The 20373-nt window shown below is 38.4% G+C and overlaps 1 protein-coding gene across 2 annotated transcripts in view; it reads right to left on the reverse strand.

Moving 5' to 3' along the window:
- The window catches only part of GSTCD (glutathione S-transferase C-terminal domain containing), a 151621-nt gene extending 131302 nt beyond the window's left edge, over window positions 1–20319 (reverse strand). The window contains exons 1-3 of one of the 2 annotated variants that reach the window (XM_059887525.1): window positions 20093–20319; window positions 6920–7360; window positions 5787–6254 (exon numbers count right to left, since the gene is read on the reverse strand). In XM_059887525.1, the coding sequence (XP_059743508.1) occupies window positions 5787–6254; window positions 6920–7339 (888 nt within the window). In that variant the 5' untranslated portion in view covers window positions 7340–7360; window positions 20093–20319. 2 annotated transcript variants of the gene reach the window in all.
- Window positions 20320–20373: the final 54 nt, after the last annotated feature.

A 20373-nucleotide genomic window follows, 5' to 3' on the forward strand; every position in this document is an offset into this window, starting at 1 on the left:
AGGGTGGGATGATTTGGGAGCATGGCATTGAAACATATATAATATCATATATGAAACTGATCACCAGTCCAGGTTCGATGCATGATACAGGTTGCTTGGGGCTGGTGCACTGGGACGACCCAGAGGGACGGTACAGGGAGGGAGGTGGGAGGGGGGTTCAGAATGGGGAACACATGTACATCTGTGGTGGATTCATGTTGATGTATGGCAAAACCAATACAATATTGTAAAAGTAACTAGCCTTCAATTAAAATAAATAAATTTATATTAAAAAATAAAATCAATATAGCTGGTTTTTTTTAAAAAATGAAATAAAATAGAAAATAACAGGGTAAATAGCAAGTAGTAAGGCAGATTATTTTGTATTTATATGTATAATGTAAAGATGTATACTTGTATGCTCAATCATCTTGTAAAATGCATCATTTACTATGGAAACTAAAAAAGTGTGAAAAATACTGTCTAAATGGTACTCTGGGAGTAAAAAACTTTCTAACTCTCAACAAAATACTTAGTTGCCTGAAAACAGATTATGAGCTAAGGGAATTGAGCTTTAAACTATGATAAATTAATCAAATAAGAAATGTTCTCATTTCCTCACTTTCCTTTACTTCCCTTCATAGTGATTTATTCTTATTTGTTAGAGGCATATGACATCTTTCCCTCTTTTTGAAATAAATTGTAATTAAGCACCAATAATTCATGTTTAAAAAAACTGAGGACTTTTACTCTACATGACAGGTCATTCCAGTTAATCAACATGCCAGGCTGCTCTGCTATTATCCAGACAGCTCAGGAGGTACTGCACCACATTTGTTAATTACACTTGAGAAAATGTATTTAAGGAAGAAGCTAATGAAAAATGTGTGAAACAAGAATTAAATTTGTCCCCAAGAAATGATTTTTTAAAAATGTTACCTGGCTGATAAGATCAAAATCATTATAAATTTTAATCAAGTTATTTAAGGACAAGAAAACTAGAGAATTCATTTTTTAAATAATGGTTAAAAAAAAAAAAAACACAACAACTGCTACGAAGAGCACAAAATCAAATCCTAGTGGCTTTATGAAAGAGTTAGTTGCTCAGTCGTATCCAACTCTCTGCCAACCCATGGACTGTAGCCCACCAAGCTCCTCTGTCCATAGAATTCTCCAGGCAAGAATACTGGAATGGGTAGCCATTCCCTTCTCCAGGGAATCTTCCCAACCCAGGGATTGAACCTGGGTCTCCTATATTGCAGGCAGACTCTTTACCATCTAAGCCACCAGGAGTGGCTTTGCAGTTAATTACAATTAGGGGCAGAAAAAACTTGCATGAATAAAAAGAGAAGATATTATACCTATCCAAAAGATCTCTGTATTACTTTCCATAACTTATTAGAGTATGTTGTAATTCTTTCATGTCATTCCCTTAGTCACGTCTACTCTTTCAAAAGCATGTCATAACTAACAAATGTTTAGGTGAGCAGCGTAAGCAGTGTAAAAAATAGTAAACTAAGTGGAAATAAAATCCCAGTTTAGTGCTTTTCTAACAGTCTAGAACTGGTGAGTTAAAACTGAAAATTCTTAAGGACCTAAGACATAGGATAGGATATAGAAAATATAAATTAACTAGAGCATTCATGATTTTTGCAATATGTCAGCCAATAGCCAGATTCCCATTTTATTCTCAATTTTATGCCAATGAGAACAATGAAAGAGGTATTTAACATAGGCATTTTTGCTGAAAAATCAATTTATACAATGTTTTTACTTTTGTAACAAATGTCATACTTCTAAAAGCTAAATTCAAAGCATTAGAAGTTAAAATGTAGTATGTTAAATCATACATATACAGGTTACAAAAATATTTCATAAAGTGGCAATTTGTTTATATTCCAGGAGTAGAACAATCTTTTAAACAGTTCGATCAAAGTGTCCCTGTTTAGCAACAGTAACTTAAAAATAACTATAAAATTTTCTGGTATCTGAAGATTATCTGGTATCAGCAAGATTTTACCTTAAGTATGGCTATTCATTGTCAATTTTCCCATCTGCTTGCTCTTCTGTATACCAGAAGATTCTAACAATTAAAGGGAAGGGGAAATCATAAGTAGTATGCATTTTAATTTATTCTTTTTAAATCCATTCCTGAAACTTTCCAGATGAGAGGATTTTATCAAGCACCTTCCAGGAAGCAGTGTTGGGCTATCAGGGGTTACCTTTGCCAGCTAATATCCTATGAAGAGGAAAAGGAGCTTGGAGCTGAGGTTTAGATGTAACACTGCAGCCTCTCCTAGCTATTGTTTTGCATATTTGGCTTTATTCTGTTTAGCAAAATTGGGTATTTTCCCTTGCTTGCTTGCTCAGTTGTGTCCAACTCTTTGCTGTCCCATGGGTTGTAGCCCACCAGATTCCTCTGTCCATGGAATTTTCCAGGCAAGAATACTGGAGTGGGTTGCCATTCTCTTCTCCAGGGAATCTTCTCAACCCAGGGATCAAATCCCGGTCTCCTGCATTGCAGGCAGATTCCTTACTGTCTGAGCTACCAGGAAGCCATCATTTTGTTTAGCAAAACTGGGTATTTTCCCTAACTCTTCTAATTTTGACCTCTGGTATACCAAACCTTGAATCAGCAAAATTGACTGCTCTTTTGTATTCTTGATCTCATTTCTATGGCTAAATATTTTGGCCCTAGATGCAGTTCTCTGATTCTGATCCAAACCTAGTAACTTGACCTTCATTCCTGATCATGATCTTGATCCTGATTCTGATCGTTTGGACTGCTACTTCATCACCTCGATGTGAGTTACTACAAGTATAAAGGCTTGGCATCATCGCCGCCATCTGAACTAAAACGGCTGCTTCATAACCCAAGATGACTTATAAGAGGAAAATAAATATAACAAAAATAACATCAAAGCTTTGGCAAAGAAAGATTAATTCCTGAAAGAAAATGTGATGATCCAGGAAAAATACAAACAAACAAAGGAAAATATTTAGAGAATTAGTTTACATATAAATGTCAAAAGAGAAGAATTTAATCACAGAATACATGTAATAGAAAAGGCTGAGTGTACAAGTTTTCCACTATTTTAAACTGAGACAGAGTTCTTTAGTTGTATTAGGTAGATTTACACAGCAGTGGTCAGGCTGATGTCCAACCTGATTGAAGGGGGAAAAAAATCCTCTCAATTATGAACACCTTCACCTCAGTTGATCCTAATCAGGTAAACAGTATTAAATTAAGCTAAAATCAAATGGCTGGATGGCATCACTGACTCGATGGACGTGAGTCTGAGTGAACTCCAGGAGTTGGTGATGGACAGGGAGGCCTGGCATGCTGCGATTCATGGGGTCGCAAAGAGTCGGACACTACTCAGCGACTGAACTGACTGAACTGAAATGTAAAAGATGGATGTCTGGATAATGATCTAAAAATCATCTTTATGCAGGTGAATCCAATTTTTTATGTCTTGTTACATTTGAAAGCAAATACTCAAGTCTTCTCTACAAACCTGTTTTATTTCCTTTGTAGTACTCACCATTATTTAAATGTATATTATTTGTTTGTCTATGTGTTCGTTTCTATCTTTCCTATTCTGCTATTTCTACTAGAATATTAACTCCATAAGGGCTGGGACTCTTTCTGTCTTGTTCATCACTGTATTCCTAGCATGTACAACAGAGCATGACATACACAGTAGGCTTTCAAGTAAATTTCTCAAGTGAATGAATTAATGGTTGGACCACTTAAGAATCAATTTTTAAGAAATTAGAAACAAAGAGTTCTCCAAGAAGACCAAGAAGCCATGAATATCAACAGTATTTTATAATATGTACCAAATGACTGCTTTAATGACTAAAGTTGGTAATAATGGTGACAAGAGAATTTAGAAATGATTTGACTAGGAAAAAAAAAAAAATCTATGTTTGTCTCCCCATCCAGCTCCAGCTCCAAGGACAGTAGGAATACACGTGACATTTACAATACTAATCAACATCCAAACAATTCCTAAATCTCTTGTTTTTACATCCTTTAATTCTGAAGTTATTTTGGTTTCTAATCTTGTTTTGCTCCCATTTTAAAGAAGAGAGAAATGTTCTTTAATAAAACACCAACTGATTGATGCCACCTAACTTATTAGTGAAGCACTGGTCTCCAAATACATAGATGTTCAAATACATAGCTGTTCATTAGAAATATTTTCTCCATTGTCAGTAAACGTACCTGAAGTATTGGTGATATATAATAAATAAAATCTGATTATCTGATTCCTTAGTAAAGGAAAGGGTGAAATGCTTCAAAGTGGGGAAAATGCAGTTCTGGAAAACCAATAAGAAAGCTACAAAGAGCTCTAGCTTTTCAGGTTCACTTGATACTGTTTATACCTTGTTCTTTGTGCCTCCCACAGACAGGGGAGGAAAAAAAAAAATATCCGAGTTAGTGGTAAAGAACCTGCCTGCCTATGCAGAAGACTTAAGAGACATACGTTCAATCCCCGGTTTGGGAGATTCCCTGGAGGAGGGCATGGCAACCCACTGCAGTATTCTTGCCTGGAGAATCCCAAGGACAGAGGAACCAGGAGGGCTACAATCCATGGGGTTGCAAACAGTTAGACACAACTGAGGAGACTTAGCATGCATGCATATATATATATATATATATATACACACCTGAACTAAACATGGAAACTTTCCATTTATAATCTTCCACAGTACTGAATAGGACTGACTGTTCTGTTCCATAACAGAGAGATGTGGGCACAACATTTCTGATTTAACAATGTCTACCATAATGAAATCAGTGGTTTCCCAGGTGGCGCTAGTGGTAAGGAATTTGAAGTGACCTGTTTAGTTGTAAGTCACGTCCAACTCTGCAACCCCATGAACTGTAGCCTGCCAGGCTCTTCAGTCCATGAGATCTCCCAGGTAAGAATACTGGAGTGGGTTGCCATTTCCTTCTCCAGGGCATCTTCCTGACCCAGGAATCAAACCCACATCTCTGGCATTGCAAGGAATTCTTTATCACTGAGCCACCTGGGAAGCAAGCCATTTGAAGTGACTACTCAATTATAAAATATAGTTGACCAGAGACTTCAGTATTTTAATAGTGGAACCTCTAGTATTAGAAGGTAATCACAAGAGAATTTAAGCTTAATAACCATGTACTGTGTGCTGTGCTTAGTTGTTCAGTTGTATCCGACTCTTTTCGACCCTGTGCACTGTAGCCCGCCAGGCTCCTCTGTCCATGGGATTCTCCAGGCAGGAATACTGGAGTGGGTTGCCATTCCCTTCTCCAGGAGATCTTCCCGACCCAGGGATCCAACCCAAGTCTCCTGCATTGCAGGTGGATTCTCTACCATCTGAGCCACCAAGAAAGCCCAAGAACACTGGAATGGGTAGCCTATCCTTCGCCAGGGGATCTTCTCCGAGCAGGAATGGAACTGGGGTCTCCTGCACTTCAGGCAGATTCTTGACCAGCTGAGCCACCAGGGAAGTCCCTAATAATCATAACAAATGCTAATATTTTAGCAACTCAAAGCTAAAAGTCATACTAATTACTAACATTTATTGATAGCAACTATGTCTAAGCGTTGTTCCTACTTTGCACAAATTGTCATTTGTTCCTCACACTGATCCAAATAGATGGGTGCTACTATCATCGCTGTTTTACAGATAAGGAAATGCAGACAGATATTAATAACTCACCCAGAAGCATAATAAGAAATGGAATAGGAATTCAAACCTGGGAAGCTTTATAGACTGAAACCTACAACAGTGTATCGACTCCTGATAAACCTTACCAAAAAATGATGGATACAGGGCAAGAGCACAATATCTGCCAAAGTGAAGTATAGGCCTTCTGCAAACACGTGATCCAGAGGTGGCAGGTCAGAGGCTTTTGCTTTTCTGACGTAAGAAGGCTCTCTGTTGGCAGAAGCAGGTTCCTTGTGTATTGTGAGCTTTGAGAATGCCACTTTCAGTTCCAGGCTTGCAGATGAAGAGTCCCCCTCTTCAGATGTTTCCTGCCTATGACCCTTGCTCTTCGTTTTTTCCTTAGCAAGGGAAGGTCCAACCCCAGCAGCCTTCTGTTGCTTTAGCTTCTGCCGCCGGAGTTTGTCATCATTATGCACTCTAACGGGTTCACTAAGCTTTTTTTCAAGCTCTAGTATTGCAGCAGGAATGGTCGGAGGTTGATCAAAAGATTCTTTGAGAAAATTCTCAACAGCTAAAGGGACAGTAAGTTCACATAGCCTGGTCCATTGACTAACCTACAAAACAAAACAAGAAATGAAACGATTCTTTACTTTCAACTGAACTTGAAGAAAAATAACTTCATATTGGAAAACAAGACTGGTTTAGAGAATTAAAGTCTTGAGCTAAACCATTCCTGGGCTAGACTTTATGCTCTACCAAGAGACATTATCATAGCACTTCAGAAGTGATAACATTAAACAATGTAGGTTTAGCACTCCTGTATCTGGAAATATATGCTATTCTCTTATATCCTCTTACTGAGTAAATCCTCACGTCCCAAAGCCTCTAAAGTATACTCTCCCTAAAAAAGCTGGGTTTCTGAAACATTGCTACTTGAGCTCCTTTAATCCTCAACATAATTAAAATAAAAGGTTAAAAAAAATCTTTTCCTAAAAATAATGTCTCTAAATCTCATAAATTAAAGCTTTACTTCTTATTTTCTAATACTGCACTGAAATACTGGTACACATGAAAGGCTACTGTAACTCTTTTATTGGTTACTGTTTGTTTTTTTTTTTTTTTTCAGTAAATTAAACTTTATTTTCCAACAGAGAGTTAAATGAATATTCAAGTGACTGTGTTATCACTTATGGCCTTCCCCTGTGGTTCAGAAGACAAAGAGTCTGCCTGCAATGATTACTTATGGCTTTAAATAACAGAAAAGAGGCATTCTACTTACTTCAGCACAAGCTTTCAAGCAAGTCTTCTTAAAACCCAGAAGTTCCAAAATTTCCTTCTTTGAGGGGTCTGCTTCATATGACTTCTGGATTATGTGTCTCAGAACAACAGCAAGTCCTGCTCTACAGAAATTGTCTGGTCTTTCTACTACTGCAGGTAAACAGCAACTCTGGACTATTGGTGGAAGCTCTTGCCTTGAAATAGTCTGTATTTCAACACCCTCAGATGGTACATTTTTAAGTAGTGAAATACCTGTGCTTTCTCCAGGGAGGACTAAGAAAACTTTAAAGACTGTGCAGTCACAGTATGATAACAAAAATAAAGTTACAGATGTATGAAGAGGAAAGATGCACCCTTCTTTTTGGTGAGAAAAGTCCAAGTACAGATATTCTTCTGTAAGGCTTTTCTTAATGCCTTTCATTTTCTTCTTTCATTGGGTTACCTGAAGCATAAATTGAAGTGGTTTTAGGTCTTAGGATATAGTCGTTGCAAAGCTAACATAAAAGATGAACACTTTAAAACTTTTTCTAGAAATCAGCAAGGATTTGCGATTGATATGATTCTACAAAAATTTGTTCCTGGCATGAATAAATGGCTTCCAAAAGAATGAGGCCCACATTGTGCAATTAACTAGTCTTAAGAGGATTTTAGAACTTCCCAAGTGCTGCTAGTGGTAAAGAACCCACCTGACAATGCAGGAGACGTAAAAGTTGCGTGTTCGCTCCCTGAGTTGGGAAGATGCCCTGGAGGAGGAAATGGCTACCCACTCCAATATTCTTGTCTGGGAAATCCCATGGACAGAGGAGCCTGGTGGGCCAGAGTCCTTGGGGTTGCACAGAGTTGAACATGACTGAAGTGACCTAGCACGCATGCACGCAAGGGGATTTTATACACAGCTCCTTTAAAATGAGCATACCTCAGGTGCTTTGCAATATAGCCCTCCCAGTCAAGTACTTGTCGGTCTCACTACAGGTGAGAATAAAAGATGAACAGAATAGGACACAAGAAATAATCAAGAATACCTAGCATTTATCACTATTGCAACATATTATATATCTATTCTTGTCTTCCTCCAATAGCATGTTCCACGAGATTATAAATTTCATTGTATTCACTGTAATATCTAAAACAAGGTCTGACATTATATATATATATATATGTATAATCAAAAAGCACTGAGTGAATGCATAGATGAATAGACATGTTCATTATTTTAAAGATGAAAACATACACAATCTTGTGGTCAAATTATTGACGGGTGTTTTCAAGTCATAATCCTTAAGACTTTGGTCAGTTATGACTTTTTGCTTGAATTCTACAATTTCTGGGTCTAAAATTCCCCGTGTTCAAATCCATAAATCAAAATTCCCAAACTGACACTAGATGGCACCCTTTAAAAGCATTAGCCACATACTAACTGGTATATTAAAGAAAAAATATTTTAAATTTAAAAAAATTATTTTAAAAGCCTTTAAAAAGTATACATGCAACTCTTTAAGTATATTTGAAATATTAGTGTACCCCAAATTTTAGGGTATTAAAATCAACTAAATTTTCTTTACATTGTAAGTTCCTTAGTTTTTTTTTTTGTAATTAAAAGCAAAACAATCAAGTACTCATTAATCTTGGTCCTCAACTTTATTAAAGAGCTAATAATTCATTATAACAAAGATATAGTTAGTAAAGATATACACAGTAACATTACTGTCTTGGAAAACTTCTTGGTAATGCAAACAATCACTAGTGTTTATATTTCTTTTATTAAAACGTAACAGACCTGCACCATGGCTTGTTACTTAAGATTATCTAGGAGAAAATTATTTCATGTAATTTAAAAGCAACAACTTTTTAGCCGAAGGAAACTATTTTCTTCCTGAGCTAACTTAATTACCTTTTGGATTTTTTTCTTTTCTCTTCATCTAGAGCTGATTTTAAAAGAAAGCATTAAAGGGCATTTGTTAAAGCTCACAGGCAAAAGAAACCAACCTTTTGTAGAAAATTGATAGTCTCTTTGGAGATAGTGGGTTGCTATTTCTATACCTAAACTACATAGATATAGTTTGCCCCTCTATATATTTTGCTGATTAATTTACCAATCTTCTTAACTCCTTTTGTTGACACTATAAAGAAGATTACTTTTTTAAATAGCAAATAACAGTTTTATTGTGCATATATGTACCATTTGTCATATCCTACCTTCCTTTTTAAAAATTTTTTTAAACTTTTTGTTTTGTTTTGAGGTATAGCTGATCAACAAAATTGTGACAAAGAGTTTCAGGGGAACAGTGAAGGGACTCAGCCATACTATAAAGAAGGTCCCTAAGTGCCTTCCTAAGGAGCAGATTGGAAAGAAAACATAATCAATTCCCTCATGGAATTAGCAGAAACCAGTCCTGTCAACACTTAAAAAAGACACACAAAACGGAAGACTAAAAACAACATCATGCTATTTTACAGCTTTTGATTCAGGATATGCTGAAATATTAATATTAAAAAATTAGAGTACATATATATTGCCACTTCCTGAGGCTGTGAACTTCCAGATGTTCAACCTGATTTTAGAAAAGGCAGAGGAACCACAGATCAAATTGCCAACATTCGTTGGATCATTGAAAAAGCAAGAGAGTTCCAGAAAAACGTCTATTTCTGCTTTACTGACTATGCCAAAGCCTCTGACTGTATGGCTCACAATGAACTGTGGAAAATTCTGAAAGAGATGGGAATACCAGACCACCTGACCTGCCTCTTGAGAAACCTATATGCAGGTCAGGAAGCAACAGTTAGAACTGGACATGGAACAACAGACTGGTTCCAAATAGGAAAAGGAGTACATCAAGGCTGTATATTTTCACCCTGCTTATTTAACTTATATACAGAATACATCATCAGAAACGCTGGGCTGGAGGAAGCATAAGCTGGAATCAAGATTACTGGGAGAAATATCAATAACCTCAGATATGCAGATGACACCACCCTTATGGCAGAAAGTGAAGAAGAACTAAAGAGCCTCTTGATGAAAGTGAAAGAGGAGAGTGAAAAAGTTGGCTTAAAGCTCAACATTCAGAAAACTAAGATCATGGTATCCGGTTCCATCACTTCATGGCAAGTAGATGGGGAAACAATGGAAACAGTGACAGACTTTATTTTTTTGGGCTCCAAAATCGCTGCAGATGGCGACTGCAGCCATGAAATTAAAAGACGCTTACTCCTTGGAAGGAAAGTTATGGCCAACCTGCTGCTGCTGCTGCTAAGTCGCTTCAGTCATGCCCGACTCTGTGCGACCCCACAGATGGAAGCCCACAAGGCTCCCCTGTCCCTGGGATTCTCCAGGCAAGAACACTGGAGTGGGTTGAGTACTGGAGTGGGATGACCAACCTAGACAGCATATTAAAAAGCAGAGACATTAGTTTGTCAACAAAGGTCCGTCTAGTCAAGGATATGGTTTTTCCAGTAGTCATGTACGGATGTGAGAGTTGGATTATAAAGAAAGTTGAGCACCGAAGGATTGGTGCTTTTGAACTGTGAGCTTGGAGAAGACTCTTGAGAGTCCTTTTGGCTGCTAGGGGATCCAACTAGTCCATCCTAAAGGAGATCAGTCCTGGGTGTTCATTGGAAGGACTATTGAAGCTCAAACTCCAATACTTTGGCCAGCTGATTGGAAGAGCTGAGTCATTTGAAAAGACCCTGATGCTGGGAAAGAGTGAAGACGGGAGGAGAAGTGGACAACAGAGGATGAGATGGTTGGATGGCATCATTGACTCAATGGACATGAGTTTGGGTAAACTCCGGGAGTTGGTGATGGACAGGGAGGCCTAGTGTGTTGCAGTCCATGGGGTTGCAAAGAGTCGCACATGACTGAGCAACTGAACTGAACTGAGGCACGTAAGTCCCAGAATTAACTTTAACACATTTCATAAACTTTTTTTTTTGCTGTGAGCACTTAATAAATGCTAAATGTCAACAAAAGAGAATAGCAATAATCTGTCCCTCGAGATAACTAATAATTAATGAGATGCCTAAGAGAAAATGCAAAGTACTGTTGACTCAACATAATTAACTTTTTAAAATATAAATATTGGTATTTCCCCCCCCTTGATGACTAAAAATATTACTTAATGATCTTGGGGTTTAAAAAACCAATCACTCTCCCTGGGCAATTTCTCCACATTAAATTTTACTATAATTTCTAAAATAAGTATTAGCAAACCTGTAAAATTTTGATATCTGTTTTTGGCATGTACCATGTCTAATTTTTCAAGAAAGTAGAACACATTTTTTGTTTAAAGTTTGCAATACAGTAAAATAAACCTATTTTCTTCTTCATTTCTACCTAGAGAATTCCTCATCTTATCAGTTTTATGTCATGAGCTTTTAAAAGGTAGGTACTGTAGAATCATCCTTGGGGTCTCCAAGGCATGGAGCTGGGGTACAGATCTTGTTACTCCAGATTACATTTCTGCCTAGCACGGAAGTGCTGTCATCTGCTCTTTCTCAGCTTTGACAGGTGCCACACTGCACTTAGAGGGAGCGAGAAAGCGGAAGATAAAACCACAGGCTTGAGATGCCTGAACAGAGCTGAGGGAGTGTGCATCTCCTCCCTTGCTTGGGAATGTTGCAGAGGGAATAAAAACAGGTTGTGGTTTAGTCACTAAGTCATGTCCAACTCTTTTGCGAACGCATGGACAGTAGCCCGTTGGGCTCCTCTGTCCACAAAATTTCCCAGGCAATACTGGAGTGGGTTGCCATTCCCTTCTCCCGGGGATCGTCCCAACCCAGGGACTGAACCCAGGCCTCCTGCATTGACAGGAGCAATCTTTACCACTGAGTCACCTGGGAAGCACAAAAACAGGTAAAAAGTAAATATTTAAGCCTTGGTTTCATTAATTGGCAATTTTCAAAGATATTTTTAAACAAATGTAGTCATAGGTTTAATATTTCAGGAATTTAACATTTTTATTCATTTATCATAATCAATGTATCATGGTGCTGATAAAGTGAAACATTTCATACATGAAAGGGGAAATGCGTTTTATAGTGATTTTCTTATTTGAAGCCATTTTATTATCAATAGTTTACTCGGTGCATATGTATATAAAGAAAGAAAAAAACACTGTAAATATTGAACATAAGCATACTTCTCTGGAAGCTAGAAAAAAAGTTTAAAATTTCTGTGCTCGAAATTCAAGTCTGGATCTATGGCAACTACACATAACAGATAAATAGATAAGTTACATATCCCATGTGTGTGTGCATGCTAAGTTGCTTCAGTCATGTCCAACTCTTTGCCACCCTATGGATTATAGCCCACCAGGTTCCCTTGTTCATGGGATTCTCCAGGCAAGGATATTAGAGTGGGCTGCCATACCCTCCTCTGGGGATCTTCCCAACCTAGGGATCGAACCTGCCTATCTTATGTCTCTTGCATTGGCAGGTGGTTCTTTACCACTAATGTCCTGGAAAGCCCTATTTATTACATAATAAAGTCCAAAAGTACATAACTGCAACAAAAATATTAACCAATTGACTGTATTTTTTAAGTAAGAAATTATTACTGTGGCTGGTTTTTGATAAGAGCTTAATAAATGTTAAAGGAACAAAGAACGCAATTCTAAATAATATTATGTACATTTTATTGCCTACCAAATATGTGCTTAATAAGCACCTGGAATTTTATGCATTACTTCAGCCCTCATAATCCTTAAAGTACATTTTACTTCCACTACATGAATAAGAACTGTACTTCAATCCAAAAGCATTATTTGAATCTATAAAGGGATCTTATGGGAAAACATTAAGGAATGGGTATTTTTCTAACATAAATAGCACTACTTTATAAACTTCATAAGTAGAACCATATTGCAATTTTATCACAGCCACAATTTCACCACAGTGAAAATCATCAGAAACTATGTTATTCTTAGCAAATTTCTCAGGTGGCTCAGAAGTAAAGAATCCACCTGCCCGTCCAGGTGCCGCAGGAAATGCGGGTTCCATCTCTGGGTCTGGAAGAACCCCTAGAGAAGGAAATGGTAAGCTACTTCAGTATTCTTGCCTGGGACGAGTCATGGACAGTGGAGCCTGGCGGGCTACAGTCCATGGGGTCGCAAAGAGTCAGAGACACTGAGTGACTGAGCATGTACACTCTTGATAAAAACCTCCATGCTAAAGACAGAGTATCTGACAATTCTCAGCACTGGATTAAGTTTTTTGATCATTCCTTCTTAAGTTTTATTGGATCCTCCTCAGACCTCTTAGTGACCTGTAGCTTAGCACCTTGCCCTATTCTCAACTTAAACTCACACCTTTGATTACCGGCTTTCACACTTTTGATCATGCCATACAATAAGAAATAAACGTTATAATGAAGGTCATTATACACAGAATAAAACTGAAACAAAAGACTCACAAAAAACTATTCTACCATAGGAGATATAACAAACAGTTTATCTTTTCTTCTTTTTTTTCCAGGGTTGTTTTTTGTTTGTTTGTTTTTAATGTTGGTTAGTGCTCACTAAATTGATTCCAAGATCCATGAGCTACAACTTATACTATGACAACACTGTCCAAGGTGATTCACAGTGCTACAGGTTTAAATAGTACTGATGACTCTGATATTTATCTCTGCCGCAACCTTTCCCCTGAACTTTAGACTCCTGTAGCCTACTTGATATCTTCACTAGGACACTTTTCCAAACCTGTTCCTCTTTCCTCAAGTAATCTTCTTGATAAAATAGCAACACCATTTACCCAGATACTTGGGCCCATAATTCTGAAGTGTCACTCAATTCCTTTTTTTCTCTTACTTTACTATTTATGCCTTTGAAATACATGGTAATACTAACTTTTTGCTGTTGCTGCTAAGTCGCTTCAGTCGTGTCCGACTCTGTGTGACCCCATAGACAGCAGCCCACCAGGCTCCATCCACCATCCCTGGGATTCTCCAGGCAAGAACACTGGAGTGGGTTGCCATTGCCTTCTCCAATGCATGAAAGTGAAAAGTGAAAGTGAAGTCGCTCAGTCGTGTCCGACCCTCAGCAACCCATGGACTGCAGCCCACCAGGCTCCTCTGTCCATGGGATTTTCCAGGCAAGAGTACTGGAGTGGGGTGCCATTGCCTTCTTCAAATAAAGTCTAGAGGTGCATTAATTATGGGCCTTCTCCGAATAGATCACCTTGACTCGAGCTGGAGAATTGACTGTTGTGTAGGAAACAGTTAATGGGCTTTTGCAGTAGTCCTTGAAAGAGCTAGTGATGACTTAGATTAAGGTGATATTGGTAGGGTAGGTTATATCACCTTAATCTAAGTCATCACTAGCTCTTACAAGGACTATTGCAAAAGCCCATTAACTGTTTCCTACACAACAGTCAATTGTCCAACTCGAGTCAAGGTGATCCTTTAAAAACATAAATCAGACCATGTCTCTGCTCACAACCATTCAATGGCTCCCCAGCACACTTGATAAAATTCAAATTTCCTATCATGGTCTCTGGGTCTGATGTGACCCTGGCTGTCCTTCTTTTCTGACCTGATCTCCCTCTTGTTCACTTCCCTCAAGCCAATTCTCCTTGCTGTTCTGGTGCAATGCCAGCAGTGCTCCCACACTTGAGAATTTGGGTGCTTGCGATTCCTTCTGCCTAGAATATTCTTCTTCAAGATATTCACATGGCTTGCTCCTTTATTTCACTGTGGTCTCTGAATATTAACTCAGAGCAGTCTCTCCTGACTACCTGAATTGAAAAAGCACTCCTAACACTTCTTAGCCCCTTATCCTGCTTTCTTTTTCTTTACAGCACTTATTACTGCACGTCTCCAATGGTAAACAGTACTCAAATTTTAGTTCAAATGAATAAATGAATAAATGTACATAAATGATTGTCACTAATCCCTGTAAAGACAGTATTTTTGAGAACATTAGTCTTGGTACACATAAGCTTCATTCTTCTTGACACCATTCTTTCTCTTCCAAATAAATCTATTTTAAGAGCAAACTAGGTATAAATTTGGAGACGGCAATGGTACCCCACTCCAGTACTCTTGCCTGGAAAATCCCATGGACGCAGGAGCCTGGTAGGCTGCAGTCCATGGGGTCGCTAAGAGTCGGACACGACTGAGCGACTTCACTTTCACTTTTCACTTTCATGCATTGGAGAAGGCAATGGCAACCCACTCCAGTGTTCTTGCCTGGAGAATCCCAGGGACGGGAAGCCTGGTAGGCTGCTGTCTATGGGGTCGCACAGAGTCGGACACGACTGAAGCGACTTAGCAGTAGCAGCAGCAGGTATAAATTAAAATGAAGAAACACACCACCATGAGCTGAGTCGGAAAAAGTATAACTAGAATCCACTCAAACTTGTAAATATAGCATAAACATTTTTATGTCTACTGATATTTAGGCAAGAGAATTAGGAACCTAATGAGATTCTATATATTTACTTAACAAGTAGAATATTCATACACTGAGTAATGAATAAGAGTCTAGACTCTGGTACAGACTGATTGGGTTTAAATCTTGGTTCTGATACTTAGTATCTAGTAATATAAATTTTTTCTGTGCCTTAGTTTTCTCATTCATAAAAAGAGATAATAATAATGACAATATTTACCATATAGGATGTTGTGAGAACTAACATCATCTATCACATTAGTAATCCTCTAAATAAATACTATTGTTATCTACTTGTAATTTATCCCCAAATTCCTTATGCATTGATACTGTCAAAAAACACCAAGTTTGATGGGCAAGTCTTCAAGTACGCTTTATATTTCCAAACTTCTCAATAAAAATAAGAGATTTTGTGTTGAGTTGAAAAGATTTTCTCTATTAACCAACTATACTCCAATATAAAATAAAAAGATTTTTTAAAAACAGAAAAGATTGAAACCAAACATTGAAAAAAAAAATCTGTTTGTTATTTAAGGCTGAAAACCAGGGAGTCACAAAATTCCAGAGTATAAATGGGATATCTTAAGTTCACTAGAATATTAACTGCTTATATCGAATAGTTTAAAGCAATTTATAAGCATAAAAAAATGACAAACTTACTCTTCTTAAAGATTCAAGTTTAAATTTAAGCTCATTTGAATTCCCCACTACATCAAAACGTTCAACATTATGAGTATTAGAACCTAGCTTGTATTTTATACATAAAAATAACAAGGTGTTTTTTTTTTTTTTTTCATGCCATGTGGCAGGTGTGATCTTTGTTCCCCAACCAGGCACTGAACCCACACCCCCTGCACTGGAAGCAGGGAGTCTTTACTACTGGACAACCAGGGAAATCCCCAAAATAACAGTATTTGGTTGCAAATAGCTCATTGTTTTCTTTCAATAATATAGATTTAAAAAAAAAAAAAAGGAAAGAAAAGCCTGCCTCTACAGAGTTAAATAGCAGCTTATTACCTTAGATATTAAAGGTCAAAAAAGAAAGAAAAAACCGAGCTATTCAGTGCTCACTACGCTGTGAAACATCGAGACACATATCACTAAATCCTAGAGGACAAAATCCTATGATTAAAATTAGCTGTTTTCTTATCCAGGCAAGAAGTGGGGAAAAACTATTTAAAAATAAGAAAGCCTACTACAACCTTAGCCATAAGGGAACTGTGGCATCTTCTCTCCATAGAATCAGGGAATCATCTGTTGCCATAGAATCATAATGCTTGCAGATAAGCTTGACCTCACAATTAACGAGCCACAGCATGAAATGCTAACCTGTTAGAAACATCAGCAAACCTGAAATAAAATTACTGAATCCCCACAGTAACTAATATCTGTGCTCATCATGAACTGAATGGTATAAATCCTTGCTTTGCAAGCACTAGTCATAACAGAATTCAGTAGGCTAGCTAAAAAACTTGAAGATAAAAACAACATGTGCTAAGGAATTGTGTATACTAGAGATGTTTTAGTTGACTAGCTTCAGAATTTGTTCAGTTTCAAAGTCTGCTAAATTGTTGGTTAGAAAGATCAATTGGATAGTCAGCATTTATTCTTATTTCAAATCACAGGTGATAGAAAAGTTACAAACACATGTTCAGATAAACAAACAAACAAAAACAACCCCTCCAAAACCCCTGATGGAGCCTCTACTACAAAAGTTCAAGTTTGAGCTTTGTTTAAAGCAGACAAACATATAACAGAAGTGTAAAACAATAAAGGAATTGATAAAATAATTTTCAAATCTCATTGATTTTTCCAGATTTATTTCTGAAGTTAGACCTCTTAAAATATTGCCTTCAGGTATAACTCAAACATAATTTCCAGGACTTCTCTGGCAGTCCAGCAGTTAAAACTTCACCTTCCAATGCAGAGGGTACAGGTTCTATCCCTGATCAGGGAGCAAAGAGCTCACATGCCTCATGGCCAAAAAACCAAAACATAAAGCAGAAGTAATATTATAACAAATTCAATAAACACTATGAAATTGGTCCACATTAAAAAAATCTTAAAGAAAACACAATGTGGAATAATGAGATATGCTTAAGGCAATCCTTTCAGCAGTAAGGACCTAACAAAAGCAGAAGAGATTAAGAAGAGGTGGCAAGAATACACAGAACTATACAAAAAGAGGTTTTAATGACCCAGATAACCACAATGGTGTGGTCACTCATCTAGAACCAGACATCCTGGAATATGAAGTCAAGTGGACCTTAGGATGCAATACTACCAACAAAGCTAGTGGAGGTCATGGAATAGGTGAGCTATTTCAAATCCTAAAAGATGATGCTGTTAAACTGCTGCACTCAACATGTTAGCAAATTTGGAAAACTCAGAAGTGGTCATAGGACTGGAAAAGGTCCATTTTCATTCCAATCCCCAAGAAGGGCAATGACAAAGAATGTTCACACTGCCATACAATTGTGCTCATTTCACATGCTAGTAAGTTATGCCTAAAATCCTTCAAGTTAAGCTTTAGCAGTATGTGATCTGAGAACTTACAGATATTCAAGCTGGATTTTAAAAAGGCAGAAGAACCAGAGATCAAATTGCCAACATTCACTGGATCATAGAGAAAGAAAGGGAATTCCAGAAAAATACCTACTTCAGCTTCACTGACTATGTTAAAGCCTTTGACTGTGTGAACCACAATAAACTGGAAAATTCTTAAAGAGATGGGAATACCAAATCACCTTATCTGCCTCCCGAGGAACCTCTATGCAGGTCAAGAAGCAACAGTTAGAACCAGACATGGAAACAACAGACTGATTCAAAATTGGGAAAGAAGTATATCAAGGCTGTATATTGTCACCCTGCTTATTTAACTTATATGCAGAGTACTCTGCATATAGTGCCAGGCTGGATGACTCACAAGCTGGAATCAAGATTGCCAAGAGAAATATCAACAACCTCAGATATGCAGATGATATCGCTCTAATGGCAGAAAGCAAAGAGGAACTAAAGAGCCTCTTGAGGGTGAAAGAGGACAGTGACAAAGCTGGCTTAAAGCTCAACATTCAAAAAGCTCTAATGGCAGAAAGCAAAGAGGAATTAAAGAGCCTCTTGAGGGTGAAAGAGGACAGTGACAAAGCTGGCTTAAAGCTCAACATTCAAAAAAAAAGATCGTGGCATTGGGTCCCATCCCTTCATAGTAAATAGAAGGGGAAAAAGAGAAAGCAATGACAGATTTTATTTTTGTGGGTTCCAAAGTCACTGCAGATGGTGACTGCGGCCATGAAATTAAAAGACACTTGGACAGAAAGCTGTGACAAACCTAAACAGCATATTAAAAAGCAGAGACATAACTTGGCTGACAAAGGTCCATATAGTCAAAGCTAGCATTTTTTCCAGTTGTCATGTATGAATTTGAGAGTTGGACCCATAACAAAGACTGAGAGCTGAAGAATTGATACTTTTGAACTGTGGTGCTTGAAAAGACTCTTGAGAGTCGCTTGGACTGCAAGGAGATCAAACCAGTCAATCCTAAGGAAAATCAACCCTGAATATTCATTGAAAGGACTGAGGCTAAAGTTGAAACTCCAATACTTAGGCCACCTGATGTGAAGAGCTGACTCACTGGAAAAGACTCTGATGCTGGGAAACACTGAAGGCAACGGAGAAGGGGGTGGCAGAGCATGACATGGTTAGATAGCATCACTGTCTCAAAGGACGTAAATCTGAGCAAACTCCAGGAGATAGTGAAGGACAGGGAAGCCTGGTGTGCTGCAGTCCGTGGGAGTTGCAAAGAGTGTAACACGACTTAGAAACTGAACAACTACAAATAGTACTCACCAGGGAGTTAAAAAAAAGTCACATAGCTTGATGTTTGATTTACTCAATATGACAGCAAATTACTCGGTGGTATTTATAACAAAGATTTTATTCCACATTATTTAAATGACCATGGTTAAAGTTTAAATTGTCATACTACTAGCTGTTGCCTGCTTTTGCATGTTCCCTTTTAAACACTGTTTCTAGATAAGCTTAGGAAAAAAGTACTCGATCTCCTCTAGCAATACTTTTGCCAAGATGTATTATTAAGTGTTGGCATTTTCTTGATATCCAAGATAGGATCATGACATTAAGAATGAAGAAAAAAAACCAAGTCACCTAATCCTAAACCAAAGTGAAACACAGCTTTGATGATGCAATAGAAGCAAATGGCCCCAAATGAAGCAAGTTCATTGGAGCAACAGTTTGCTAATATTCACAGACAACTGCTTTCTCCAACGAGGTAGGGCTGGGAGAGAAAACTAAGTTTCAAAAAAAAAAAAAAGTTCAAGACGATCCAAGAAATCTACACAAACTTGATTGAGTACGTTAAGTCACTCAATCGTGTCCGACTCTGTGTGACCCCATGCACTGTAGCCCACCAGGCTCCTTCATCCATGGGATTTTCCAGGCAAGAATAATGGAGTGGGTTGCCATTTCCTTCTCTAGGAGATCTTCCCGACCCAGGAGTTGAACCCAGATCTCCCGCATTGTAGGCAGACGCTTTACCGTCTGAGCCATCAGCGAAGTCCACACACAAACCTAGCAGCACATGGCAAACGACCCCTTAGATTGCTGCAGCTGGAAGCTGCTCCATTCCACTGTCAGAGAAAGCCACGGCCACTGATCTTGGAAAAACTGGGAAGGGGACGGGAGCCTTCCCACCCTTGCCCGCATGGTGCATCCTGTTTCCCCCTATGCTAAGAGGCGGTTTTTCGGGGTCACGGGGACTGCGCCCTCCTTACCTGGTCGCAGAGGCGCGGCCAGGCAGGGAGGGTGCGTGAGTGGGTAGGCGACAGGGGCCGCCAGCGCATTCCAGCCCCGCCCGAGCCGAGTTTCCCGAGGCCACTTCAGGGAGTCTTCGTCTGCTGACCACTCGCTGCCAACGAGGCCACGAGAGAAAGAACGCAGAGCGCTTCAAGGAAGCGGTGGCGGCGACCGTCATTCATAATCCGGCGGACCGGAAAGAGAGGGTCACGTCACTTCCTACCGTCGCACAGTCAAAACGTTCCCCAGCCGAGCCTCC

The sequence above is a fragment of the Bos taurus genome, chromosome 6 (assembly GCF_002263795.3).
Source record: "Bos taurus isolate L1 Dominette 01449 registration number 42190680 breed Hereford chromosome 6, ARS-UCD2.0, whole genome shotgun sequence".
Taxonomy (NCBI): domain Eukaryota; kingdom Metazoa; phylum Chordata; class Mammalia; order Artiodactyla; family Bovidae; genus Bos; species Bos taurus.